At 47.9% G+C, this 21,633-nt stretch overlaps 9 protein-coding genes across 9 annotated transcripts; 3 read left to right on the plus strand and 6 right to left on the minus strand.

Moving 5' to 3' along the window:
* Positions 1 to 317: 317 nt before the first annotated feature.
* Positions 318 to 1,170, minus strand: BGW36DRAFT_362184 (centromere protein H (CENP-H)-domain-containing protein; the record flags this gene model as incomplete). Its single annotated transcript, XM_046214349.1, has 2 exons — positions 318 to 684; positions 752 to 1,170. 2 exons carry the CDS (start codon positions 1,168 to 1,170, stop codon positions 318 to 320), a joined length of 786 nt encoding a protein of 261 aa, XP_046068503.1.
* A 187-nt stretch (positions 1,171 to 1,357) lies between these two features.
* Positions 1,358 to 4,426, plus strand: BGW36DRAFT_23527 (uncharacterized protein). The gene is made up of 4 exons (XM_046210011.1): positions 1,358 to 1,540; positions 1,599 to 1,710; positions 1,765 to 3,729; positions 3,824 to 4,426. Exons 1-4 carry the CDS (start codon positions 1,473 to 1,475, stop codon positions 3,941 to 3,943), a joined length of 2,265 nt encoding a protein of 754 aa, XP_046068504.1. The 5' UTR covers positions 1,358 to 1,472; the 3' UTR covers positions 3,944 to 4,426.
* A 1,633-nt stretch (positions 4,427 to 6,059) lies between these two features.
* Positions 6,060 to 7,492, minus strand: BGW36DRAFT_384863 (uncharacterized protein). Its single transcript, XM_046216851.1, has one exon. The coding sequence runs from the start codon at positions 7,199 to 7,201 to the stop codon at positions 6,167 to 6,169; it is 1,035 nt and encodes a 344-aa protein (XP_046068505.1). The 5' UTR covers positions 7,202 to 7,492; the 3' UTR covers positions 6,060 to 6,166.
* Positions 7,493 to 8,013: 521 nt separating this feature from the next.
* BGW36DRAFT_274802 (uncharacterized protein) lies at positions 8,014 to 10,095 on the plus strand (the record flags this gene model as incomplete). Its single annotated transcript, XM_046210178.1, has 1 exon — positions 8,014 to 10,095. A coding segment is annotated over one exon (2,082 nt), but the record flags the coding sequence as incomplete, so codon positions are not given.
* A 628-nt stretch (positions 10,096 to 10,723) lies between these two features.
* BGW36DRAFT_430390 (putative lipase/esterase) lies at positions 10,724 to 12,267 on the minus strand (the record flags this gene model as incomplete). Its single annotated transcript, XM_046220837.1, has 2 exons — positions 10,724 to 11,705; positions 11,771 to 12,267. The coding sequence occupies 2 exons, from the start codon at positions 12,265 to 12,267 to the stop codon at positions 10,724 to 10,726; spliced, it is 1,479 nt and encodes a 492-aa protein (XP_046068507.1).
* Positions 12,268 to 12,687: 420 nt separating this feature from the next.
* Positions 12,688 to 13,583, minus strand: BGW36DRAFT_399464 (uncharacterized protein; the record flags this gene model as incomplete). The annotated part of the gene is made up of 2 exons (XM_046218521.1): positions 12,688 to 13,427; positions 13,562 to 13,583. The coding sequence occupies 2 exons, from the start codon at positions 13,581 to 13,583 to the stop codon at positions 12,688 to 12,690; spliced, it is 762 nt and encodes a 253-aa protein (XP_046068508.1).
* A 286-nt stretch (positions 13,584 to 13,869) lies between these two features.
* BGW36DRAFT_302233 (SMAD/FHA domain-containing protein) lies at positions 13,870 to 14,856 on the plus strand (the record flags this gene model as incomplete). Its single annotated transcript, XM_046211764.1, has 1 exon — positions 13,870 to 14,856. The coding sequence occupies one exon, from the start codon at positions 13,870 to 13,872 to the stop codon at positions 14,854 to 14,856; it is 987 nt and encodes a 328-aa protein (XP_046068509.1).
* A 67-nt stretch (positions 14,857 to 14,923) lies between these two features.
* BGW36DRAFT_23645 (LEA domain protein) lies at positions 14,924 to 15,923 on the minus strand. Its single transcript, XM_046210012.1, has 4 exons — positions 15,510 to 15,923; positions 15,253 to 15,455; positions 15,017 to 15,189; positions 14,924 to 14,951 (listed from the first exon to the last, which is right to left on the minus strand). Exons 2-3 carry the CDS (start codon positions 15,437 to 15,439, stop codon positions 15,056 to 15,058), a joined length of 321 nt encoding a protein of 106 aa, XP_046068510.1. The 5' UTR covers positions 15,440 to 15,455; positions 15,510 to 15,923; the 3' UTR covers positions 14,924 to 14,951; positions 15,017 to 15,055.
* Positions 15,924 to 16,432: 509 nt separating this feature from the next.
* On the minus strand, positions 16,433 to 21,352 carry BGW36DRAFT_302398 (uncharacterized protein; the record flags this gene model as incomplete). The annotated part of the gene is made up of 4 exons (XM_046211777.1): positions 16,433 to 19,910; positions 20,137 to 20,299; positions 20,356 to 21,218; positions 21,276 to 21,352. 4 exons carry the CDS (start codon positions 21,350 to 21,352, stop codon positions 16,433 to 16,435), a joined length of 4,581 nt encoding a protein of 1,526 aa, XP_046068511.1.
* Between the last annotated feature and the right edge of the window lie 281 nt (positions 21,353 to 21,633).

Here is a 21,633-nt window from a genome sequence, read left to right on the forward strand (position 1 = left end):
ATAAGAAACAGAGAAGGGGAGGTCTCCAGGCCGGGGATACAGGAAGGACTTTAATCAGCGATCAGACCATGAGAACTTGCCCAGCCAATCATATGTTTAGCAACCCGGTCTGTATCAACACTATTAGCCTCATAGGGCTAACGTCTAGAACGCGCTTAGGTCGAATGAGAGAACGAGCTGATGTGGAGCTGACTGCCCGAGTTCTCGGGAAAGCCCAGTGATCACTCCTCAAGGGCATCAGTGCCTAGAAATATATCATTCATTCGTATGCTGGGGGAGAATAGTGCTTTCGCTAGTTTTGTTCCAGTTCATTGGCATCAGTCTAGCTCATCCAACACTAGTTCGCGTAGTCTGTCGTCGCGCGCCCAGTCGACTCCGCTGCTTACAATGACTGCGCTAACGATGTTTTTCATGATATCCCATTGGGATCGAGCTTTCTTATGTTGCTGCTCAGTCTCTTCTATCTGAGACTGTAGAGTGTTATCTTTGACATCATCGCGCCACGATTCCCCTTTTGCCGTCAAGCCCAGGAGCTGGCGCGCGAGTTCCTGGTTTAGCTTTGTCGCGCGTATATTGTCCACTTCCGCATTCGAACGTGTCTCCAGTATAGCTGCTTGCGCATTAGACAGATTTTCGTAGATTAGCGAGAGTAAGTCACGACGGTTGATGAGAGGAAGAAGAGCCCTGTATGCGACATCAAGTCAGTATGTTTCGTAGAGGTTGCTACCGAAGTAATTAGCACAGATCGCACCTTTCCGCGGGTGTGGATGCCCTTAAGTGTACGGCCTTGAGGATCGGGTCGGTCATGAGAACTGATTCGATTGCTCTCCTCCTGACAGTGTAAGTCGCGCGAGCCTCTAACAGCTCTCGCTCTGCCACGCGAAGCTGCTCATCCACATTTTCGTTCCTAGGCTGTTCTGGGTCTGAATGCGCCATCAGTGGAATTCCAAGGTACAGCAAATCGCCAAAGAGCCCCATACCTTGCTCTAGCACGGCTTGTTCGAGGTCTAATTCCTGTATTTGGTCGTAAAGACGCAATAACAACTGCTCTTTACTAGAGAGCTCAAGCTCATCTTGACTGTTGTCAGCTGCTAGTTCCAGCAGCACGGCCTCTGGCTCATCGAAGCCCGCGGCATAAGACGGAGGCCCGGCACTGTCATTTGATGCCATGGACGAAAGATGCCATCGGCGGGAGAACATACACAGGTCTCACGAGAGCATATCACCGCATCTCGTGATTCCTTCCTGTGCCTGAAATCGGACGGGTCAGTCGCGTCCAGTGCGGGGCCGATCCGACATCAGACTAGCCCGTTTTGGCTGCTCCAACTTGCGTCACGTTACCAAGCACCCCCGACAGCTCTACTGATCATGATCGATGTTGTCGCTGTAGCTATTTGAAGTAGCATCGCGACTTCGCTGGAGCTTCTCATCGGACTTCCCTGATTTTTGGGGCTCCGTCTGGGAGACCAGCTATGTCGTTACACATTTACATTGCTCACACCGGTGAGCATCTGCTGGCAGACCCAGTCTCGTTTGCATCGTATGTCTTACCCGACGCCTTACTATCGATATTGCTACAGAAGCTAACACCAGGACAGTCCGGACGCTCTTCGATCATGGATTGCCCGCAATACATCGATAGCTATTCAAAGACAAATTTTGATGACCGCCCGTGGAAAGAATGTCAAAATCCAAACGCTAGCCACAGAGGTACGTTTCACTGCAAGCCGAGTTGCCCGTCTCGGGATATTGATCGCCTTTCAGAACGAGATCTTTTTATACGACAGGCAATATGTCAGTGAGCCTGGGTCTGTCGACCTTCCCGACGTCCCTCCACCTCCTTCTTTCAAACCAAGCAACCCTCCCGATACATTGGCCGACCAGAATGATCTTCAAGCCTGGCGTAATCTCTACATGGCCCGAAGAACATGGGCACTGGCCTTGGCAGAAAGCTGCACTACTATAAATGGCTCGCTTCAGGAGCACAACGAGCACTCGGAAATTGTCTACCGTGGTGTGGGCGTGGCTCTGGAGAATCTGAAGTCTCACGTTGCCGGTTTAGAAAATAAGTTTCAAGAAGCCCAGACCTGGGCGGACGATCTTATCAAAGAACAAAAGTCTGCCTTGGACGGATGGCAACGGGCCTTGGAGAAATTGGAAAGCATACCTGCCAGAAAGGATATTTCTTTTCTCGGACGCCCCTCCACACCGAAAAAGGGGACAAGAGACCGTTCGAATGGGACACTACAAGATTTCCTAGACGTTGATGATGTTCGCCGAGCCGCTTCTCGGGGAAATGCCGTTTCCCAGAGTTTTTCTCGCCGGATCGATGAAGTGAAAAAAGCCGTTGGTAGTATTGCTTCGGACACTCGGGTATTGCTGGACCAAGCCCAACCACCGCACTTGGATGAGACTCACAGTATATTGGAAGAGGTAGAGACTATCGCGAAGAAAGTAAGCTCAGATTATGAGCACGTCCTGGGATTGCCGAGCAATCAAAAAAGCCTGGCCAATATATCTAGAATGGCCTTGGCTCATACTAAAGAGTTATTGCCATCTCTTTTAGAGCTCACCCTTGAACTGCAGAATGCGCTTGAACAAGCTGTCCGACATCGAAATACTGCGACAAAGATGGCGATCACGCATATGCGGAAAGTTTCGTCTCTGGAATCACGCCTCGCAGATATCCAAGGGCAAATTGCAAACCTAGACGTTGATGGTGATGTGTTCGAGGTCTTGTATGCAGTATTTCATTTACCAGTGGTCTACGGCTCCGTGCTTATTGAAGCGGTCCGGCGACGTGAATGGAGGGAAAAGTTGAAGGCCGACTCACTTACACTAGCTGAAGAAATGGCTGTTTTCAGAGACGAAGAGCAGCGCCGACGAAAGAAATGGCTCAAGACAACTGGAGAGCTCATAGCCCTTCCTGATGACATGACTCCTGGCCTGGAGATCAACCTGCAAGGTCAGGGGCCGGAATGGCCTGAGGTGCATCGGAAAGATATCGAAAACTACATCGATGCCCTCAAGTCCAAGGGTGGGATGACAGCAGTAGTAGAAGAATTATCCCAACTTTATGCAGACCTCGACAACCCTACTCGACAGCAGAAACGGCGAGCAAAAGCCTTCAAACACGGAAGCGTTATCGACATGGGTCGTAGCTCACTTCTCATCCGTGGTGACGATATGGTCCGTAGTTTACGAGACGAAAAAGTCAAGTTAGAAGACAAATTAAAAGGCTCAGAGAGTCGAATTCGCAAACTCGAGGATCTTCTTCATCGCCAGAGCCACATAACTCGTCCTCTAAGTGGAAATTTTGGCTCGGACCTTCCAACATCACCAGCTTCTCCTCTTCTGGATCCATTATCCAGACGTTCCTCGGTCTCGTCTCGACGTTTGTCGGCCAACCAAACAGGCGAGGATAAAGCTTTAGTCCAGCGGGTTTTAACTCTTGAGGCAGATCTCTTAGCAGAGAGAGAGGTAGTTCAGCGTCTTCAAAGAGAAGCACACGTTGAGCGCCAGTCATCGACCGACAGAATGCAAGAGGCGCAATCAACAAAAGAAGACCTGATCAAAAATTTAGAGTCCAGGCAGAGAGAGTTTGAAGACGAGCGTCGATATCTTGAGGCCGACGCTAAACAATTGCAACATCGAATTGAGGAGCTCGAAGAAGAACTTTGTCAGGTACTTGATCGTCGAGATCATGAGAAGCAAGATGTGGAAGACCGGGCACAAAAGTTGGAAGAACAGCTTGGAACCGTCAAAGCTGACGCTGCAAAGGAGTTGGAGAGCGCCAAGGCTGATGTCGAAGCTTTACGAAAAGACTACTCGTCTGAAAAACAGCGCATCCAGGAGTTATACCACGCAGTTGATACTGGAAAAGGATTGTTATCTGACAAAGATGCGAAAATATCCGAGCTACAAGCACGACTGGACGAAATGAATACGCAGAACCTGGAAAACTTTAACACGTTACAGGCTGCACATGGCGTTCTCTCCCCCGAAGGTTCAGCGCCGTCTGACTTCGTGTCTTTGGTCAAGGCTATAGAAATTCTTGCGGAAGGTTTAGCAATTCATGCCAGAAAAACAGAGGAGTCGAATTCTGCCTTGAATGCGGAAAAGAAATCCCTGGAGGAGAAACTTCAGTTCGGCGAACTTGATGTTGCTGAATTACGGGAAACAATAGAGAAACACAATACAGAAGTCTCCAAACTACGAAATGAATTGCTTCAGGAACGATCTCAGGTATCGGTTCTGAAGACTGAGCTTGCTGAGGAACGATCTCAATTACATCACTTGAGGTCAAAGTTTGCCGCTGGAGAGACCGGTTCTGAAGTTCTTCGGGAACGTGTGGCAGAAGAAGAAAGCAAGGTCACTTCTCTGTCACAGAAGTTGGTCCAGATCAATGGACAAGCTCGTGCAGCGGAAGAAGATGCCAAAAAATGGCGAGAAAAGGCAATGGAGGCCCAAGATGCTAAGCAGCAAGCCCTCACTCGACTAAATTCGCGAGGAGCCAACGCTAGAGAGGTATCGCAAAAACTTCAGGAGCAAGCAGAAAAGATGGGACGCATGTTAGAGCAACTCGGATTTGCCATTGTTCAGCAGGATAATCAACTCGTCATTCAAAGAGCCTCGAAACTTAGTGCCTCAGGAATAGGCGAAGCATCTTCGTCCTCAATCATCGCTTCTTTACGTCTAGATTCGACTTTACACACTTGGGTTCAGGATGATTCCAACGAGGAGGCTATCAAGTTCAAGAGGTTCATGGATTCCATGGAAAAGTTTGATGTGGAGATTTTCTGTGAGTCGGTTGTCAAGAGAGAGAAGGATATAGAGGTGCTAGCTCGGAAATGGCAAAAAGAAGCGCGAGGATATCGAGACAAATATCACCGTACCCAGAGCGAGGCGCATGATAAAATTGCATATCGATCCTTCAAAGAAGGTGACCTCGCTTTGTTTCTACCCACTCGCAATCAAGCCATCAGGTCATGGGCAGCCTTCAATGTCGGAGCACCTCATTTCTTCCTGCGCGAGCAGGATGTTCACAAGCTATCAACTCGAGATTGGCTACTGGCTCGAATCAATAAAGTGGAAGAGCGAGTCGTCGATTTGTCTCGGTCTATGAATGGCGCTAACCAGGACCGTCATTCCATAATTAGCGATGAAGTCTCAGCTGACGACGAGAATCCTTTCGAGTTATCAGATGGTCTACGGTGGTATCTTTTGGACGCGACGGAAGAAAAACCAGGTGCTCCCAGCACACCAGGACTAGGCAAAAGCACAGTTGCTTCAGCACACGTAGACGCAAAGGGATCTATTCGCCTCAAACGCTCAACGGCCGAGGGGAATGTCGCGAAGACTCTGACTAAGAGCTTAGATAGCCGCCGAAACAGCTCTGCATCCAAGAAAGGCACACCAGTTCCGGCGCTGGTGACAACCGAATCTGTTGGCGATAACGTTCAGCCCGCTGAAGCTGATGCCGGATCACAGCCGCACGAGTCAGCCGCTATTTTCGATGAGGTTCGCCGTGACCTAATGCGAAAGTCTTGAGGTTGCGGCCCGAGACTATTTTGCGCTGAATCCTGTATGTTTGTTTTTGAATGACTGACTGATTCCACAGGCCTTGGAACAATCTCGAGAAGTCGGAGATTCTGGAGTAGCTTCTCTGTCTATGACACGACACGACGTCGATGTCCAATCTGCTGCCTCCTCGCCTAGCAAACGAGCATCGAGGCTAAGGCCTTGGGGAAAACTCTGGTCCTTGGATTATCGGCTAGAGGGCAATAAGCAGTGAGTTTAGAGGTTGTCTCCTGCTGTACCTATCACCAGCACATAGTCTACTTTCGGGTTAGACATATATGTTTATATATTGATATACTTCTTACTTCGCCTTGATATTATTAGTACAGCATGGAAAGATGTTGGAACGATACCCCTTTGGCATTATTACCTTCGAATGTTTATGTTTTGTATTCATGGACTTGAGCGGAATACATAGATATGTACCTCAAGCTGAAAAGAACGAATAGAATTTCTTAATTGCTGTTACACATGATCGGTCTAAATTTTTAGCATCCGCTGAAAAGCCAGCCATTATCTAAAAGTTCTAATCATACATTTAAAACGCTTTTGTATTAATTCATCTCTATTAATCCTACATGCACATCTACGGCAGTTCTAAACCACCTTCCATACCTCCGACTTCCTGCCAAAAGCGAGAAAAGTCAACTCCCTGAGCCTCAAACATCTCTTTTGCCTGGAGCATCGTGCTGCGCTGTCGTTCCGGCGTAAATCCACCGGGCTGCGTGCTTTCATACTGGACCAATTCAACCCATCGAAAGAATAAATCTTCTTTGCCCATAGAAGCTAGCCTTTGACGGAATGCGAATAACTGGTCTCGTTGGTCCCCACGTTCTGTCGTTTCCTCATCCGCGACTCGCCAGAGAAGCCAGCCGTCTTCATCTGTATTGACGAGCACTGCAGTGCGGAATTCGTCGAGCTGTACTCCCTGGCCCTTAGCGGTGAGGTCCACCAGCTCATGGGCTCGCACCATCGCATTGTAATCAAGATCCCAGTCGGCATCAATAAGAAGATACCCGCTCTTCATGAGCCTCTGCGGGGTAATAGCAGGAACGACTTTATCGTCGACAGTCTTTTGGTCATCGTATATCCAGCTATTACGAGCCAGCTTCGACGACCAGGGCTTCCGACTTTGCCGAATCACGATCTCGCGCTGACGAAACCCGACTTTGCGACGCCAGTATATGGGACCTCGGAGAAAGCGGATGGGCCAGGGGAGAAAAAGGGTGATTAGGAAATAATCGATAGAAAAGGTTATGGCCCGTCGCAGAATCACGCCTGCTATTTGCTGCCATGATCCAGACGAAAAGTCGGCCGTTGGGACTGAGGATATCCCCAATGCGGAGGCTAGGATTTCGGGGTAGACATGGATCCCGTTGTAGAAACGATATGCAATGGCAAGAATTATAGTGGTGTTCAGAAGGATGGGGACGATGAAGAGTTGTTTCTTGAAGCTCGGTTCCTCTTTGTCAATATGCGCAAGGTATATCTCGTTCGGCGAGAGGACGTCTAGAAAGGGCCGTAAGGTGGAGGGCGCGGGGACGAACGGATTAAGCGGCTTCGGTGCGGGTTTTGAAGAAGGCTGCTTGTTCTTTACAGCCCGTCTTGTGGTCTTCGTCATGGTCGTATCATTCGGGATATTCAAGGTTTGAATTTCAAGCAAGAAGCGGTCTAGCGAGTAGCAGGAACGAAATGGAATGCTGTATCATTGAACCTTGTGGGGCGGGAAGAATGAAAAACCTGGACGTATATTGCATAATTCGGTCCTGATAAATGCTGTCACTGTTATGGGCCAGTATTGGGCATGGTTATTATTGCAGGTTGGCTGAAGTTGGTAGAATTCACAACATTGAAATGTCTAGACAATTAACGAGCAACTAGTGCACTGGGCACATAATGATCAGACTACCACATTGAAACAGCACCAGATCTATAATGCTATGTTTTTTGGGGATTTTCTCCGTAAGATATATTAACAAATAATATTTACAAATTTAAACCGTCTTGACTATAATCATGGTTGGTACATTCACTAATTAGCCATAATGCATAATGCCCTGACAAACTGGCATGTTTGCGCCTTGCCTATTCCAGACAAGCATCTGGTCAAGCAGCTTGCACTAACTTCCAGGCGCGATCTAACTATGGCCTGTGAAATGTAGCGCATTCATGTTGGCAACATGGCAGCGACAGTTTAATATAACCTTATATATCATTTCTTTTGGTTTGGTTGCTCTGTTTGTTTTAATCATGATGTGAATCAACTGTCATTGTTAGTTCACTATGTCCTCACCAAGTCGCAGCTACCGTGGGTCTTCTAGTCGTCGTGACTACAAGCAGCAACCACAACAGCCACAAAACCCCTCACCTCACCCTCCCTTCTACAGAGCTTCATACTCTCTCGAACGCGACTACTTTCTCGAGACAGAACCCTCGCGAATACCCAGCCCCGCCTCGAAATATGACGTGCGACCCCGAACAAGTTTCGGCAAGACAAGAACATTAAAAGACGCGTTTGAAGCAACCTCGCCAGCACTCACCATGGAGAGCAACGAAGGTGGGACGATTGAGCCCATTGCTGTTGGTGGTCGAACGCCAAGTCCAAATGGCAGGCACCAACGGAATCTCTCGCTACCTTCTCCGCTGGCAGAAGTTCATAGCCCTCCTCCCGGCGAGCTATTAGAAACATATCGCAGAATTAATGACGCGGACTATTTAGCGGATTTGGTCTCAGAGGACGATTTGGATAATGGTGTAGATTCTTGGTCGCGACGAAGCTCCCGCGAGCGCCGAAAACGAGAGTCTTCCGGTTCTTCAGATCGCCAGCAATTACAATATGAAAGAAGGGATAACGATGTGGGATACAAACTCGGTTATTTGGAGGATAATACAGACGACCCTTTGCGCGGGACTTTGTCGACTTATAAACGTGATGAGGAGCGCTTAAAACACGCAACAACAAGCCAGTCGCCAATTTTCAGCCGGGCCAAAGGCGGAACCAGGGCAGAAAATTTGCAAAGGCGCGAGCTGGAAGTAACAGAAATGCACGTACAAGAGCAAGAGCATGATGATGGACCGCAGCCTGGACTGAACGTACCTAGAAATTGGGGGAATAAGTCAAAGAGCCACCGACAGTGGTTGAGCTCGGTCACTAAGCAGAATGGCGACTTGTCTCGCGATAAGCCACCTAGACGCGTCATTGAACGAGAGATCACCAGAGATAATTCCAGGTCACGCAGCCCTCAGAAGAGACTGTGGCCTAAAGGATCTTCAGAGAGAGATATCTCTACCGGCGATGCGATCCCAAACACTCCAATTGTCGTGTACAGGGGTGGAGGCTCTACAGATCGAACCCAGTTACCACGCAGTGACTCTCGTGACCTTCTTCGCAAGTTGGCTCGTACGGAAAGCCCTAACCAGAGTAACACACCAGAGCCACAAAAGCCAGCAAACAAACCTTTACCGGACAAAACCCCAGTGGTGATAGGAGCTTGGGTAGACACACCAATGACGGTACGACCTACAGCGGGGGCAATTGAAGAGAATATCACGAAAGAGCTTGATTCTCCAAGCAAACTAGGTCCCAATTCTACGTCAACGACTGTTTCGACTCAACATTCATCTTCCGAAGACCATGGTAAAAATGTCCATATAGATTCAAGAAACACAGCGGCAGGAAAGGGTGGCAGCTCGACAGAACCCTTTAAATCAAACCTCAAACAAGAGAACAAGCTAGACTCGGATAGTGAGAGACAAGCGAACCCAGAACGCATAAAACCAAAGCTGCCTAAAAGTGCCCTAGATACTGTTTTAGAGGATGCAAAATCGAACGGGAATCCATTGCTTTTGAGCGACGACACCATAAATTCCCTTCAAGGTCTTATGGACGGTGCCGATGCTAAGCTTTCAAGATTTGCGGAATTGAAAGACGAGGATATAAAAGTAGACCTCACTGCACTGGAGTCAGATATTAACGATCTTCAGACGCAAAATGATGCGCAGGCGCTTGACAAGCTGAATTTCAAGATACAATCAATCATCCATGGTATTCAAGATGCTCGAACCGGTCTTGATGGATTGGAAGACGTGATTGTATCTGACGGCGTCGTTCTACCACACAAAGATAGCAAAGCGTGTAAAGCATGCGGAAGCACCCAGAACCAACATGCGGATGGGCGTATATATCTCGCTATCCCTATCCCCCGCCTATGGTATCGACATCCTGTATCGAAACGCTTACGTTTAACTATTGTCAGCTGGGCCTTGGTCATCTTTGGCTGCTGGTATATGACCGAGTGTATTATGTGCGATAATTTCTGCCATCCGGCCGTCGCCGAGGTTTGTGATGGTTATTGTTTACAGCCTGACGCACCACAATTCCCTTTTACTCTTCCGACTATGGTGTGGCGATGGTCACACCTTTCGGTTATTCTGTCACCAATAATCACAATTTCAATCGCATTTTTTCGCCTCGTTGCGCAACTGCTAGGTTTCTGGGATGGGTACATTGATGATGCTCATCTGTCAAAACCAGCATGGCTGTCCTCAGCTTTGGATGATATCGCTATCGGCAGCAATTCTGGTGGGAGCGGTTTTCTGGGACTGTGGTCTAATTCTAAAAAGGATGTACCTCAGGTATTAACATCGTCTACTCCTCCATCTGTGCCGATCGCGACTCCTTTACAAAACATTGTTCGGGGATATGAAGCTCCTGCAGAAGCTGCTGACAGCATAGAGGATGACGAAATACTGTGATTTCTTTTGACTGTCAAGGATACTTAGTGGTGCATTGTTACTAGGAAAAGAAAGGTCTTCGGCGCACTAATATCTCGCTGTTTTTAATATTTTTTTACTTCAAGGCTGGGGATCAGGCGTGAGCGATTCATTATTTATACTGCTGCATCATCCTGGACTCGAAGGCGGCGGCGTTCTAGATTTACATGTATCTTAGCATGTTTCAGTTTCATTTTCAATCCACCCTTCAATGTTGAAAGGATAAACAAGTTTTTCTGAATCGACATAGTACTGGGTATCAACATTGAATCCGTTGATGAGAACTCACAGGGTCAAGAATACATGTAAAACACTAAATAATGTAAATGGAAGTATGTTCAGAATACATATGTAGTTCGTTGCAATCATCCTATAATTTCGCTTTAACTTGCCATTCCTCGAGAAGTCTGTTTTCCGTCCTTATTCGCTGATCCCTGCTTTGCTCCAATCGTTTTTCTATATCTAAATCACTGAACGCATGAATTTCATTCAGTGCAATCAGTTTAGTCGAATGCCACCCAAAGTTATGGAAAGTTACATATCCAACATCTCCACGCGCCGGGTCTACTGCGCCAGCGACTGCATCACGACAGAATCGGGCCCAGGACTGGAAGCAGAGTTTTCCAGCGGTCGTGCCGAGCATAATTAGCCCGAAACAATGAGGCATGCCTTCGAATTCATCGACGATGACAGGCACGTTGGCTTGGTGGATTTTGCGGGCTGTAAGCAAGCCTTCATCTGTAAGGCCTTCCTCGCCGACAGTAACAAATACCGGTGGTGAGCCCTGCCATAGTTCCTTGGGACAGGCTAAAGGTGAGACTAATGGATGTGACACCATACTGGCATTGCAGTACATGTCACTTCGAGGTGGTGTCCGTGGCCAGACGTCGTCGGGGGTATGAGGCGGAGGATGATAGATTGTCTCCGCTGGCTGATGGGGAGGCATGATATAGTCATATTTCGAATTTCCGCTGACAGAGGGCATGGACCTAGTGACATCACACCACGGCGAGATGAGGGCTACACCAGCTGGCAGTTCGATAGGTACCTCTTTACCATGGAACTGTACAGTTGGTGCGGTTTTTTTCAGGGTAAGAAGGGTTTGCAATAGTGCAAGACTGAGATTTCCTCCTGCAGAGTCGCCAGAGATGATGATCTTGTTTGCAGGAACTGGTTCGTGGTAAGAACCTGGAGGAGGATGAATGAGGCTCAGGTAGGCGGTGAGAACGTCTACTAGAGCAGCGGGGAATGGGTTCTGAGGAGCTAGTCGATAACGAACAGACAGAGCTCTGGCTCCTGTAAGTTTACAGATATGTGACACGGGCACACGATGTGTGCAAGGGTCCATGAGACTTTTATATACATTCAAGTCAGCATAAGTTCAGAGAATATAAGATATGCTTCGCGGTGACCATACTATAAAGCGCCACCATGGATATAGAGTATGACCATGTCAGACTTTGCATCCGCCTTCAAAGCCTGGTACTTTTTTTCCTCGGAGATATCCAGTTGTGGAGCGTTCTTGTCAACGCCACCACGATATCCAGTCCATTCAGCCTCGACAGGCACCACCGGTGGAATCTCGAATGTTTGAGACTCGTCGTTCTTCAACTGATCGGCAGTTTGTATGACGGCTGTGCGAATTGTTTCTTCTGGTGCCGGCAAGACTACCTTCGATATCCACATGGGCCCTTTGATACCCGGGTCATTCATTGATCGATGTTGCTGTTTGCCAACGGGCAACGAAGCGTCTAGAAGCGATCGAATGATTGTTACTGTCATTTCTGTGCGCAGATCTTGCTTCCCCGACACTGGTGACATGTTTAGGCCATGAAAGAGCAGAGTCCTAAAGAGCAAGGGTATCCTCATCAGCACCGCCTTGAGTAGGGCGGTAGGGTTCCTTAAAGCCGACATTGTGGTCCTTTGCGAGTATGGAATGGCCTTAAACAGCAACAACAAGGATAGAAGATGTATATAAAAACATATCCTGTGCACAACAACAGCAATCTAAGAACGATGAACTCATAAAACAAGGCAGCAGAGAGTGGAGTCGGAGAGGAGCAACCACTCATCAGTTTCCCCAGGCCTTTGTGGAAGCCTCGGCACTGAGGCCAGGGCTTCCAGCCAATCACCAGGCCTAGTGCACATTTAGGCATTAAGCTTACTTCTACGTCATACGCACTATACACAGTATATAGTTTGTAGTATATACTACCAAGTAGTCAATTATCAAAAAAAGGATGAAAGCACTCCTGAAAATCGTGTACAAGTTTCTATCTATAGCAAAAGAGATCGGGTGACTGGAATAATTGTATATAGCACATTTCCACGCAACTATTCACGTTGCACCTTCTGTGATTCAGGGAGTGCTTGTTTTCGTGGCTCGAGGGTCTGTCTGTATACAGTTCCCTCTTCTTCTTTCAACCCAATCCCCTTTGGGTCTCTCTGGATGAGGAAATTCTGTACCCGTCTCTCGGTCGATTTCAGGCTATCACTCTGTTGGCGACGTTTAGCAAGTAGGCGTGCCGACTTTTCATTCATTTCCTGGATGCGCTGGTCAAAGCTGGTCTGGTACTGCGTAATCCACGAGGCTTGAGCAAAACCGCCAAAGGTAACCAAAAGTACGATGAATGTTACAAACGTTCTGTGCGATACCACCTGCACTTGTTTTGGCTGGTGTCTGTTATAATATCTTTCCCAATCTTCCCAGGTAGCATTCTGAAAAATTGAGTCATCTTTATCTGCCGCGTAACCATATGTTTGCGAAAAGCTCTTTGAGTCCGGATGATCCGGATGGCTGTGCCATCCACTCCCATCCCGGTCATAGGCCGCTCGTTTAGCCGGATCAGATAGAATTTCATGAGCAGTAACGATTAAACGGTACCGCCGTAGTCTAACTTCCTCAGATATATGTTTCAGTATCTGGTGATCATTGGAGCGGTGATCTGGATGGTAGACCTTCACCAGCTCGTAGTACCGTCGCTTCGAATACGGGGCGGTTTGCTCTTGGCAGAAGACATCGTATGGGGTGTAAGAAGGCGTTGTTGGCCAGTATAAATCAGGATGTGGGTGTCCTGAAGCTACTGATGCATATCGCTTGCAATAAACGTGATTGAATGATGCATACCCGGTTTTTCGAACTGAAGGTGTTTGTAAGCGGTAGGCACGCGACTCTGTCGAATTCAATATCGGCACCCCAAAAACGGACGGCTGCAAGCGCATCCTCTCATCACTTGTCTTCCTATAGGCTGTCTGGATAAGCCAGCCCTCGATATCACATCTGGAAATGGAGAAGAAGGTATGGGATACCGAGTGTTGTAGCGAGGCGGGGAAGTTGGCACCGGACAATCCCAAACCTGTTTGACTCGTTTGAGCAAGACGATCTCGATTAGGAATAGCGCAATGGGATATCAACCCCCGATGTCACGTGTCGAGGGGGCCCGTTAGCTTCTCGAAATAATCGAGAAACTAGCTACCCAGTCATTTTATTTTATTGATTGATACCACGAGCTCAATATGCCGTCGTCTGACAGTGAAAGTCACGAGCGAACTCACAGGTCACCTCGCAGGCGCTCTCCTGGCAATGGGCGCGAACTGAGGCGTCACGAACTCAGCAGAGAACGATACAGAGACAATGAAGATGCCGGCCGGCGAAGGTCTCCTCGTGGCCACAGAGATGGGAACCGTGACGGTCGAGAATATCACCATAAAAGGCGGAGAGAGCGATCTTATAGCTTAGATGCGGACAAAAGAAGGCGAAGAAGCCGAGATAGGGAGGACGAATCACGCCGCAGACGACACCGAGATCGGGCACAACGTGAGGACAATGATCAAGCTTCCACACGCTATTCCCGTCCGAGATCACGCTCAAGAAATCGTGGAGAACACCGTAGGTCCCAAGATACGCGAAGTCGCAGCCTTTCGCCGCAAGCCCCAGTACGATCTCGTGGCCCACTGCCGTCTCAGAACGATGCATTCAATTCAACAGACGGTGTCAAAAAGGAGCAGCCTGCACCTGAAAAAGAGAAACCAAATTTCGGAAATACGGGACGGCTTGCTGCAGAAAGCAATACTGTCACTGTCAACGGCGGGTCTGTTGTGTTGAAATACCACGAGCCACCCGAAGCGCGCAAGCCACCCACAAAGGACGACTGGCGACTTTACGTTTTCAGAGGCGAAGACTTACTGGAGATGGTACAACTGAGCGAGCGTAGCTGCTGGCTCATTGGACGAGAGAAATTAGTGGTGGACTTCCCCATTGAGCATCCGAGCTGTTCAAAGCAGCACGCAGTCGTTCAATTTCGCTACGTTGAGAAGAAAAACGAATATGGAGACAAGACTGGACACGTTCGGCCATATCTGATTGATCTTGAAAGTGCGAACGGATCGAAAGTGAATGGCAACCTGGTGCCCGGTGGCCGCTATATCGAATTACGGGACAAAGACGTTTTGAAATTCGGTCAGAGCTCAAGAGACTACGTGCTCATGCTGTCGTCAGAATGATAATTGTCGACTGTAGTTAATAAAAGGAACCAATCGCATATCTACTTGACAACAAGACATTTAACGTGGATGTTGATGAAAACACATTTCAAGCGCTATCACTCATGCAGGAAACTTTAATGTACAAGCACAATCAGATATTCAATTAGGCCAGACCGACCTCATTTGAATTTTTTGACTTCGTCTTGCTTCGAAACCCCTATGCCTTTCCATTTGCTTGGTCTTTTAGCTCGGACCCCTTGGCCTTGGCTTCGCCGGCAACCTCCTTGGCCTTAGCCGCTGCTTCGTGACCCTTGGTTCCAACGGTCTCCTGCACCTTCTTTGTGGCTTTCTCTATATACCAGGTCAATTAGCATATATAACGACACCTGGAGAAGCTGCAGTCCAGCCACGTACCGCCAGTCTCAATGCCCTTTACAGCAGCATCAGACACGGTTCGATCAACCTTTTTGAGCGCGTCCTTGGTGCCCTCGACCGGGCCCTTCTTAGCCGCCAGGGTTATCGAAAATGATCTGTATGTGCGGTAGGAGGGGGCAACAGTAACCCGGGTCGTGGTGAGAATGGTTTTTGGAAGGAAAGACATGGTGCAACGTTCAAGCCTAATGAATTAGCATGGGAGTTGGCTGTGTTCAGATGTGTGTGTGCATACACGCTTTTCAATGTATTCTTGTGTATGTCGATTGATGTAGATGTCTGGTCGATCTATGACAGAACCCCCTGCAGGATCGATCCTCACAACGCATATATATATATATTCCTGTACTCCCAGGCAGTCCTACGTCATCGCGACAGAGAAGCAGGTTCAGTCGCATGGCACCTCCGCTGCTTTGTGCCATTCTCGGCTCTGAGCAGCTCCTAGAGAAATAATGTGTCAGGGTTGCGTCGTCATTAGGTCATTGGCTTTCCAGGCCGGCCGGAAGAGGGTTAGCGGGAGATATTAGAACTTAGCCCTAAACAGAACTGAAATTGCCTGTTACGGATGCCCGACTCTCCTTGATCTCATTTTACACGTTGTATTTTTGATGGGGGCGTTATTATTACAGCACTTGAGATTGCTATCATCAAGATTAAGCAATGACCCCGCATAATGCATATTATTCGCTATTTTTTGATCTCAATGTAGAATAGTCTACTCCGTCTCCCCCGTGTAACGTTTTATAACATTAGTTGATCCTGCAAAGAGGGTATCTTCTGGAAAAGTGGAGAAAAAACAAAACGGCAAATCCAATGTCCTTCGTTGTCATCCACATATATCTTTTCTTTTTCGCGCCGGCAATGCATGAACAGTTCAACACCATTTGTGCAAGACATGGTACTTCAACCAAGATCGAGAGGTACACCTCAAAAAATCAACTTAAATGCATAAACAAGGGATTCGAGTAATGTTTAACACAAAAAAATGAAGAAGAATAAACAGAAACGAAAGAAAGAAAGAAATACAGGGTTGCTAGGCTCGAGAATGAGGAAGTATAGTTGCAAGTCCCGAGTAATAATTATATAAGCCTCGAGGAGTCAAGACGGAATAAAGTATAATGCTGCTGTAATTTCAAAATCCAAGGACAGTGGAACTTATTGATCACATATTTGGAGGGTAACCCGGAGCAAATCGAAGACCCAACCCAGGGTAATCTGGCTCCGGGGGGCAGCTTCCAGCTCTTAAGCGGCTGCTGGACTGCATAGAGGGAATAGCTGGTGCTTCCACTAGGATGGGCCTGTTCTCGGTGAGTTGAGGCGCCATGACCTGCTGTGTCGGCAAGGTATTAAACCCGCTTGTTTGGCGCTCATTCCAAGCCATGACCCTCTGACGGGCCTGGTTCACATTGACTTCATGCTCTCCGAAATGAATTCTTCGGTTTGAATCTGACTCAATCGGCTCGCCGCCATATTCAAATCGTGACCTCTGCGGTGTTGGGCTAAACACGGAAGGGCCGGTTGAAACAGTATATGAAGGAGCTTGAGTCATCATGACAGATCCATTACTGTCCATCACAGGAAATTTATATCCATTATATCCATTATATCCATAACCAATCGTTGGAGCCTGGGAAATGCTACGCGAGAATGGGGTTGGCTCAGTTTGCCAAGAGTCGTGAGATTGGCTGGATGGATCGCGCGACATCGGTGCTGAAAGTGGCTCGGATGTGTAACCGTCCGGAGCAAAAGGAGGAGATGATCCTGGCATAATAGCAGACGGGTGCGTATTTGGACTTTTGCTCCTAACTGGTGATGGTATCTCGTGGATAGCGTCTGAAAGTGGTGGCGGGTGGAACAGTGGGCGTTGGGGTGACAGAAAGCGTCGTTCAGATGTCATTGCAATTTTTTGGTTGTAATTCAGGCCCTCCATACTTAAATCTCGTAGTCGATACGGCGGACTTGTTGACAAATCTCGGCCAGTATCGGGCACTGCAGAGGCATGTCTTGAGTGGTATCGAGAACCAGGGTCGGATCTGGCATCCCTTGAAGTTCTTCCCGGGACAAGAGCAGGGTCGCTTTGACTTAGAGCATTCAGATGTTTTTGCTTGAAGTCAGTTGACACCGGTGATGGAATGGAGCTGCTTTGTCCGCTGCTTGGTGATTCTATCGACAACTCAGTTTGAAGGCCCAACCTGCGTCTCGTAGGACGTTTTCCGATCAAAGGAGATTCTCTATTAGGATTTAAAGCGCTATGAGCACTTTCTGAAGAGGAAAAAGACTGTATATGGAACATGGAAGGTACGGGTCCTTGAGGGGGTGCGGCCACTGTCGCCCATGTGCGTTCATTCTCGCTTTGTGGAGCTGGTGCAAGGGGGGAGCTTTTCGTATTTTCATGCCCTTGCGGTTGTCGTTTATGATAAGGTGCTAAAATACTCTGCGCATTTGTTCGTCTCGAAATCCATCCAAAGGAGGTGGATGGAAGGCTCATTGAGCCCTCCCCCTGAGCCGATGATACTTTAGTGAGTGCAGGCGAAGGTCGATATGATGATCCTATTGTTCGAAAGGCCCGTTTGGGCCTTCCGCGAAACCTCGATATCTTTGGGGTAGGTTCTTTCGCCTTTGTTTCCTTTCTGTTTGTCACTAATTTCCAATTAGACTCATCCGACATCGTTCCATCGAGTGCAGCAGGCTTCTCTGTGATTTGGCTAAGCTGGGACGGGGTTACGGACGGTCGACGACTTGAGATTGTTTTTCCTTCTCCATCGGTAAGATAGCCATCGTCTTTCTCCTCCGTAGTTTCGCGATAGATATGAGGAGGGAACAGCTCAAGTCGCACCCGGTCTGGTTGCTCTGGATGAGCCATATCTAACGGGGATTCAACCTTGATAGATTCCTCCCCATCTGCATTCCAGGTAGAGCGACGAGACACACCACTATCTTCCATAGAAGATGAAGGTGCTGATGATGAGCTGCTGGAACGGTCAAATATAGATTTTTCATGCCGCAGAGATTCTTCAGACGCGTTGGGCGAGATTCTGGCGAGTTCCTTCTTAATGTCTTTCACCACATCCCTGAGGGACTGTTTTGCTGCTTTGGTCTCGGTAATGTGTGATCGTGCATTGGCTCTTTTGTAATGACTCATGATTCGTTCAGCATGAGTTTCGTACTCACGCAGGTCTTTGATGAAGATAGAGCCAGTGTTGTCCTTCGTCATTTTATACCGGGCATTCTCGTAAGATTTGTAGAAGAGTTTGGTGGCGGCTAGCAGCCATAAGAGGTAATAACTGGGGTCTCCCTGTGTACCGTTTGTCTTTTGTTTAGGGTCGCTGATACCTTTGACTTTTTGCATTTCCTGGTCTTGGCTATGGAGCTCATCGCGACAGAAACCTTGGACTACACTATGGATCTTGATCACGTCAACCGTGCTCTGATATATGCCTGTTGTTTCCTGGCTATCAGTGAATGACTCCGACGACCATCCAACGGTTTCGTTTTCAGGGCTGTCACTGTGCTTCGTGGAGCTCTCTGAAATAAGTGATCTTCCTGGGTAGGGGTCGGAGACTCTTTCAATAAGCCCATATTGAATGAGAACACCTAGGGTGGTGTCTATATCGCCGGTTTCACCCGATCTACTGCTTGTGAAGATTTGTATGTTTAAAGAGTCCAAAGCGCTCTTCCCCCACGTGATCAGTCCAACAGGAACATGATGTCCAAAGAATGACAGCAGGTTAATCAAACTTAGAGCCTCGAAGTGACTGTGCTCAGAGAGATCTTCCATGATTCCGATGAAAGGTTCCGCAAGCTTCTGGTCTGTGAGATGAGAGTCGATGTGATATCTCTCCAAAGGCTTGCGTGTGGCTGTCAAACGGTGGCTGATAGCATGGATGGCTAGTGGTAAACACTGGTAATATTCAACGATATCCGTCGCTTTCTTCGATTGTTCTGGTGTTGGCTTTTTAATGTCCAAGTCTTTGAACAGCAGACGACGAGCTTCCTCGGGTTTGAGCGGCCGCACATTTAGACAATATGGTTCGAGAAGTCGGGTCTTTTTAGCCAAGGTTCGATCAACTGAAGTATAGATAATGCTGCTGTTCTTTGTATTCGGTGGTAGGTATGTTTTGAAAGTATTGATTTGATTGTCTTCGTCAAAGCTCAACCCATCGAACACGAGTAACCATTCCTCTTTAGCTCCGAGCCAACGACAGACTTCGTTCACAAAGACACTAGAGTCGGTTGAAGCTTGTTGTTTTGCGTCTCTATCATTGGTAAGTGCCGCTGCTCTAGCGATATCCCAATAGCAAGTTGAAATCGACAAAAACGATTTTGCATCGATCCAAAATATGCCCCCAGGGTAGTCTCTCCGATGGCGGTGAACATATTCTCGAGCAAGATGTGTTTTGCCTGATCCGGTGACTCCGCAAATAAGCACAGCCGCGATACTCTCTGCCCTCTTTTTGGCTCGGTAAAGACGGATATGAAGTTCGTTTAGCTCCTTTTCCATCCCAATAAACGTGGCGTTCGGATGAAATCCCGGTGGAACAACAAACAAATTGCTGCGTTGCGAACGTAGATTTTCTACGCTATGTGACATCCGAGGATTGTTCTCAGCTTCTTTAGGCGGGGAAAGACATGGCGTAGAACTGCCTACAAGTATAAATTAGTCATATTGAATCAAATCAGAGTGTAAATTTTCTTGGACGTAAGATAAATATATAAAAAGGATGGGGGAAAGAGGGGAAAATGAGGAAATAAAAAAAATCAAAAATCAACAAAGTCGTAGAAAGTTAACCATGCCATCCTGTGCACCAAAGCTCTCTAGTCGCAGGATACATGATTTCTATGTATTTGAAAGACTGCCGACTATACTATACAGTTTCAAATTGCTCCTCAGGTTCTGCTTCGTCAATTTCATAAGCGCTTAGTGTTGGGGTGTTATCAGAATTTGTAAGGAGATGCTGTGGTTTCCTACCCATTCTGCTCTCTTCTTCTGCTCTGGATCTGGAAGTCTCCCTAGGTATATCAAGGGAGGCTTTGCTACAGTCAGTAATATGCTTTCGGAGATTATGTACGAGTAGGCACACTCACAGCCAATTATTTCTTTTGCCTTTGATCGATTTTGTAGTTGGATAAGCGCTTTCTCTTCATCCCATCGGTTGGCGATTACCTCCGGGGCTTCACGAGAGTAGCGAACAATAGCTTCAGCAACAGCTTCAAACCCTGGCGAGGAGTCATCTTCGAATTTGACCATACTGCTATGATCAGCTTCAATGCCCATTCGTTCAGCGCCTTCAATATCAGGTGCTGCAGAAGCTTCATCGACGATAAACTCGCGAGTACCCTTCATATCAAGCGGCTTGGTCTCATGAAAGAAGTAGATGTGGAAGCGGCTGAAGGCGTCGTTGAACAATCTGTTGATGTTCTGAAGGGTTTCGTTATTTGACTTCAAAGCCTCTACAAGCTGTGGTGAGGTGTCTAGGAAGCGCTTGGGAAAGACGGCACTACAGATCTTCTGCAGCAGCAAGCCCCATTTGGCCACATCGGAACCGGTGTGAGGAGTGCCCAAGAACAAAATTCCGAACGTGGATACATAGATAGAGCGGAGATGCCTGATTCTATCGTTCTCGGCACTTCGACACATGATGACACACCGTTTCACAACAAGACCTCCAAGTGAATGGCAGACGAAAATGATCGGCCGTTGCAGGCAGTTTCTCAAGCTTCGGTTTGCATGTAGCTCACTGGCCAGGGTCTCGGCATGATGATGAATCCGATCTCTAGACGTGCCATCTGTGAAGGAGGTGACATTGGCGTTGTAACCATAGGTCAAAATTCGCACACGCAGGTCAGTCAGGAACTCCGGCAAGATGTCGGCAGGCCAAAAGGCATCCCCGCTTTTGCTAGTCCATGTCTGCTTTGGATGGCCGTTGAGACCGTGAACGAGGACCACGCTAGAAAATCATCAGTAAGGTTCCAAGAAGAAAGAAAACACAGAGAAGGGTACTTACTCGACCTGGGCAGGCTTCTCTGGGGAGCTGTAGACTTCAGTTAGACCAAACTCCTTGATCCTACGTGTGGCAGCCATGGTGAGCAAGAAGTTAACAGGGGCCGCGTATGAGCGAATCAACAAGAAGAAGAAAGCGGACACGGGAGGGTCGCCCTCGAAGCACCTTTATAGGTTCAAACCACCATACACAGGGAACAAACAAGATGAAGAAATCTGACGATGAGTTGAGTCGTGAAAGTGACAGGAAGCCAGCAAGCAATAAGACGGAAAGCAGCTTAATATTTTAGCGCAGGCGCCTGCTGACTCGTGCGAAACCCAGCAGCCTCCAGGCAGTCCCGTGATTATGCGTCACGGCGCAT

Source organism: Talaromyces proteolyticus (genome assembly GCF_021365285.1).
Source record: "Talaromyces proteolyticus strain PMI_201 chromosome Unknown BGW36scaffold_10, whole genome shotgun sequence".
Lineage (NCBI taxonomy): Eukaryota > Fungi > Ascomycota > Eurotiomycetes > Eurotiales > Trichocomaceae > Talaromyces > Talaromyces proteolyticus.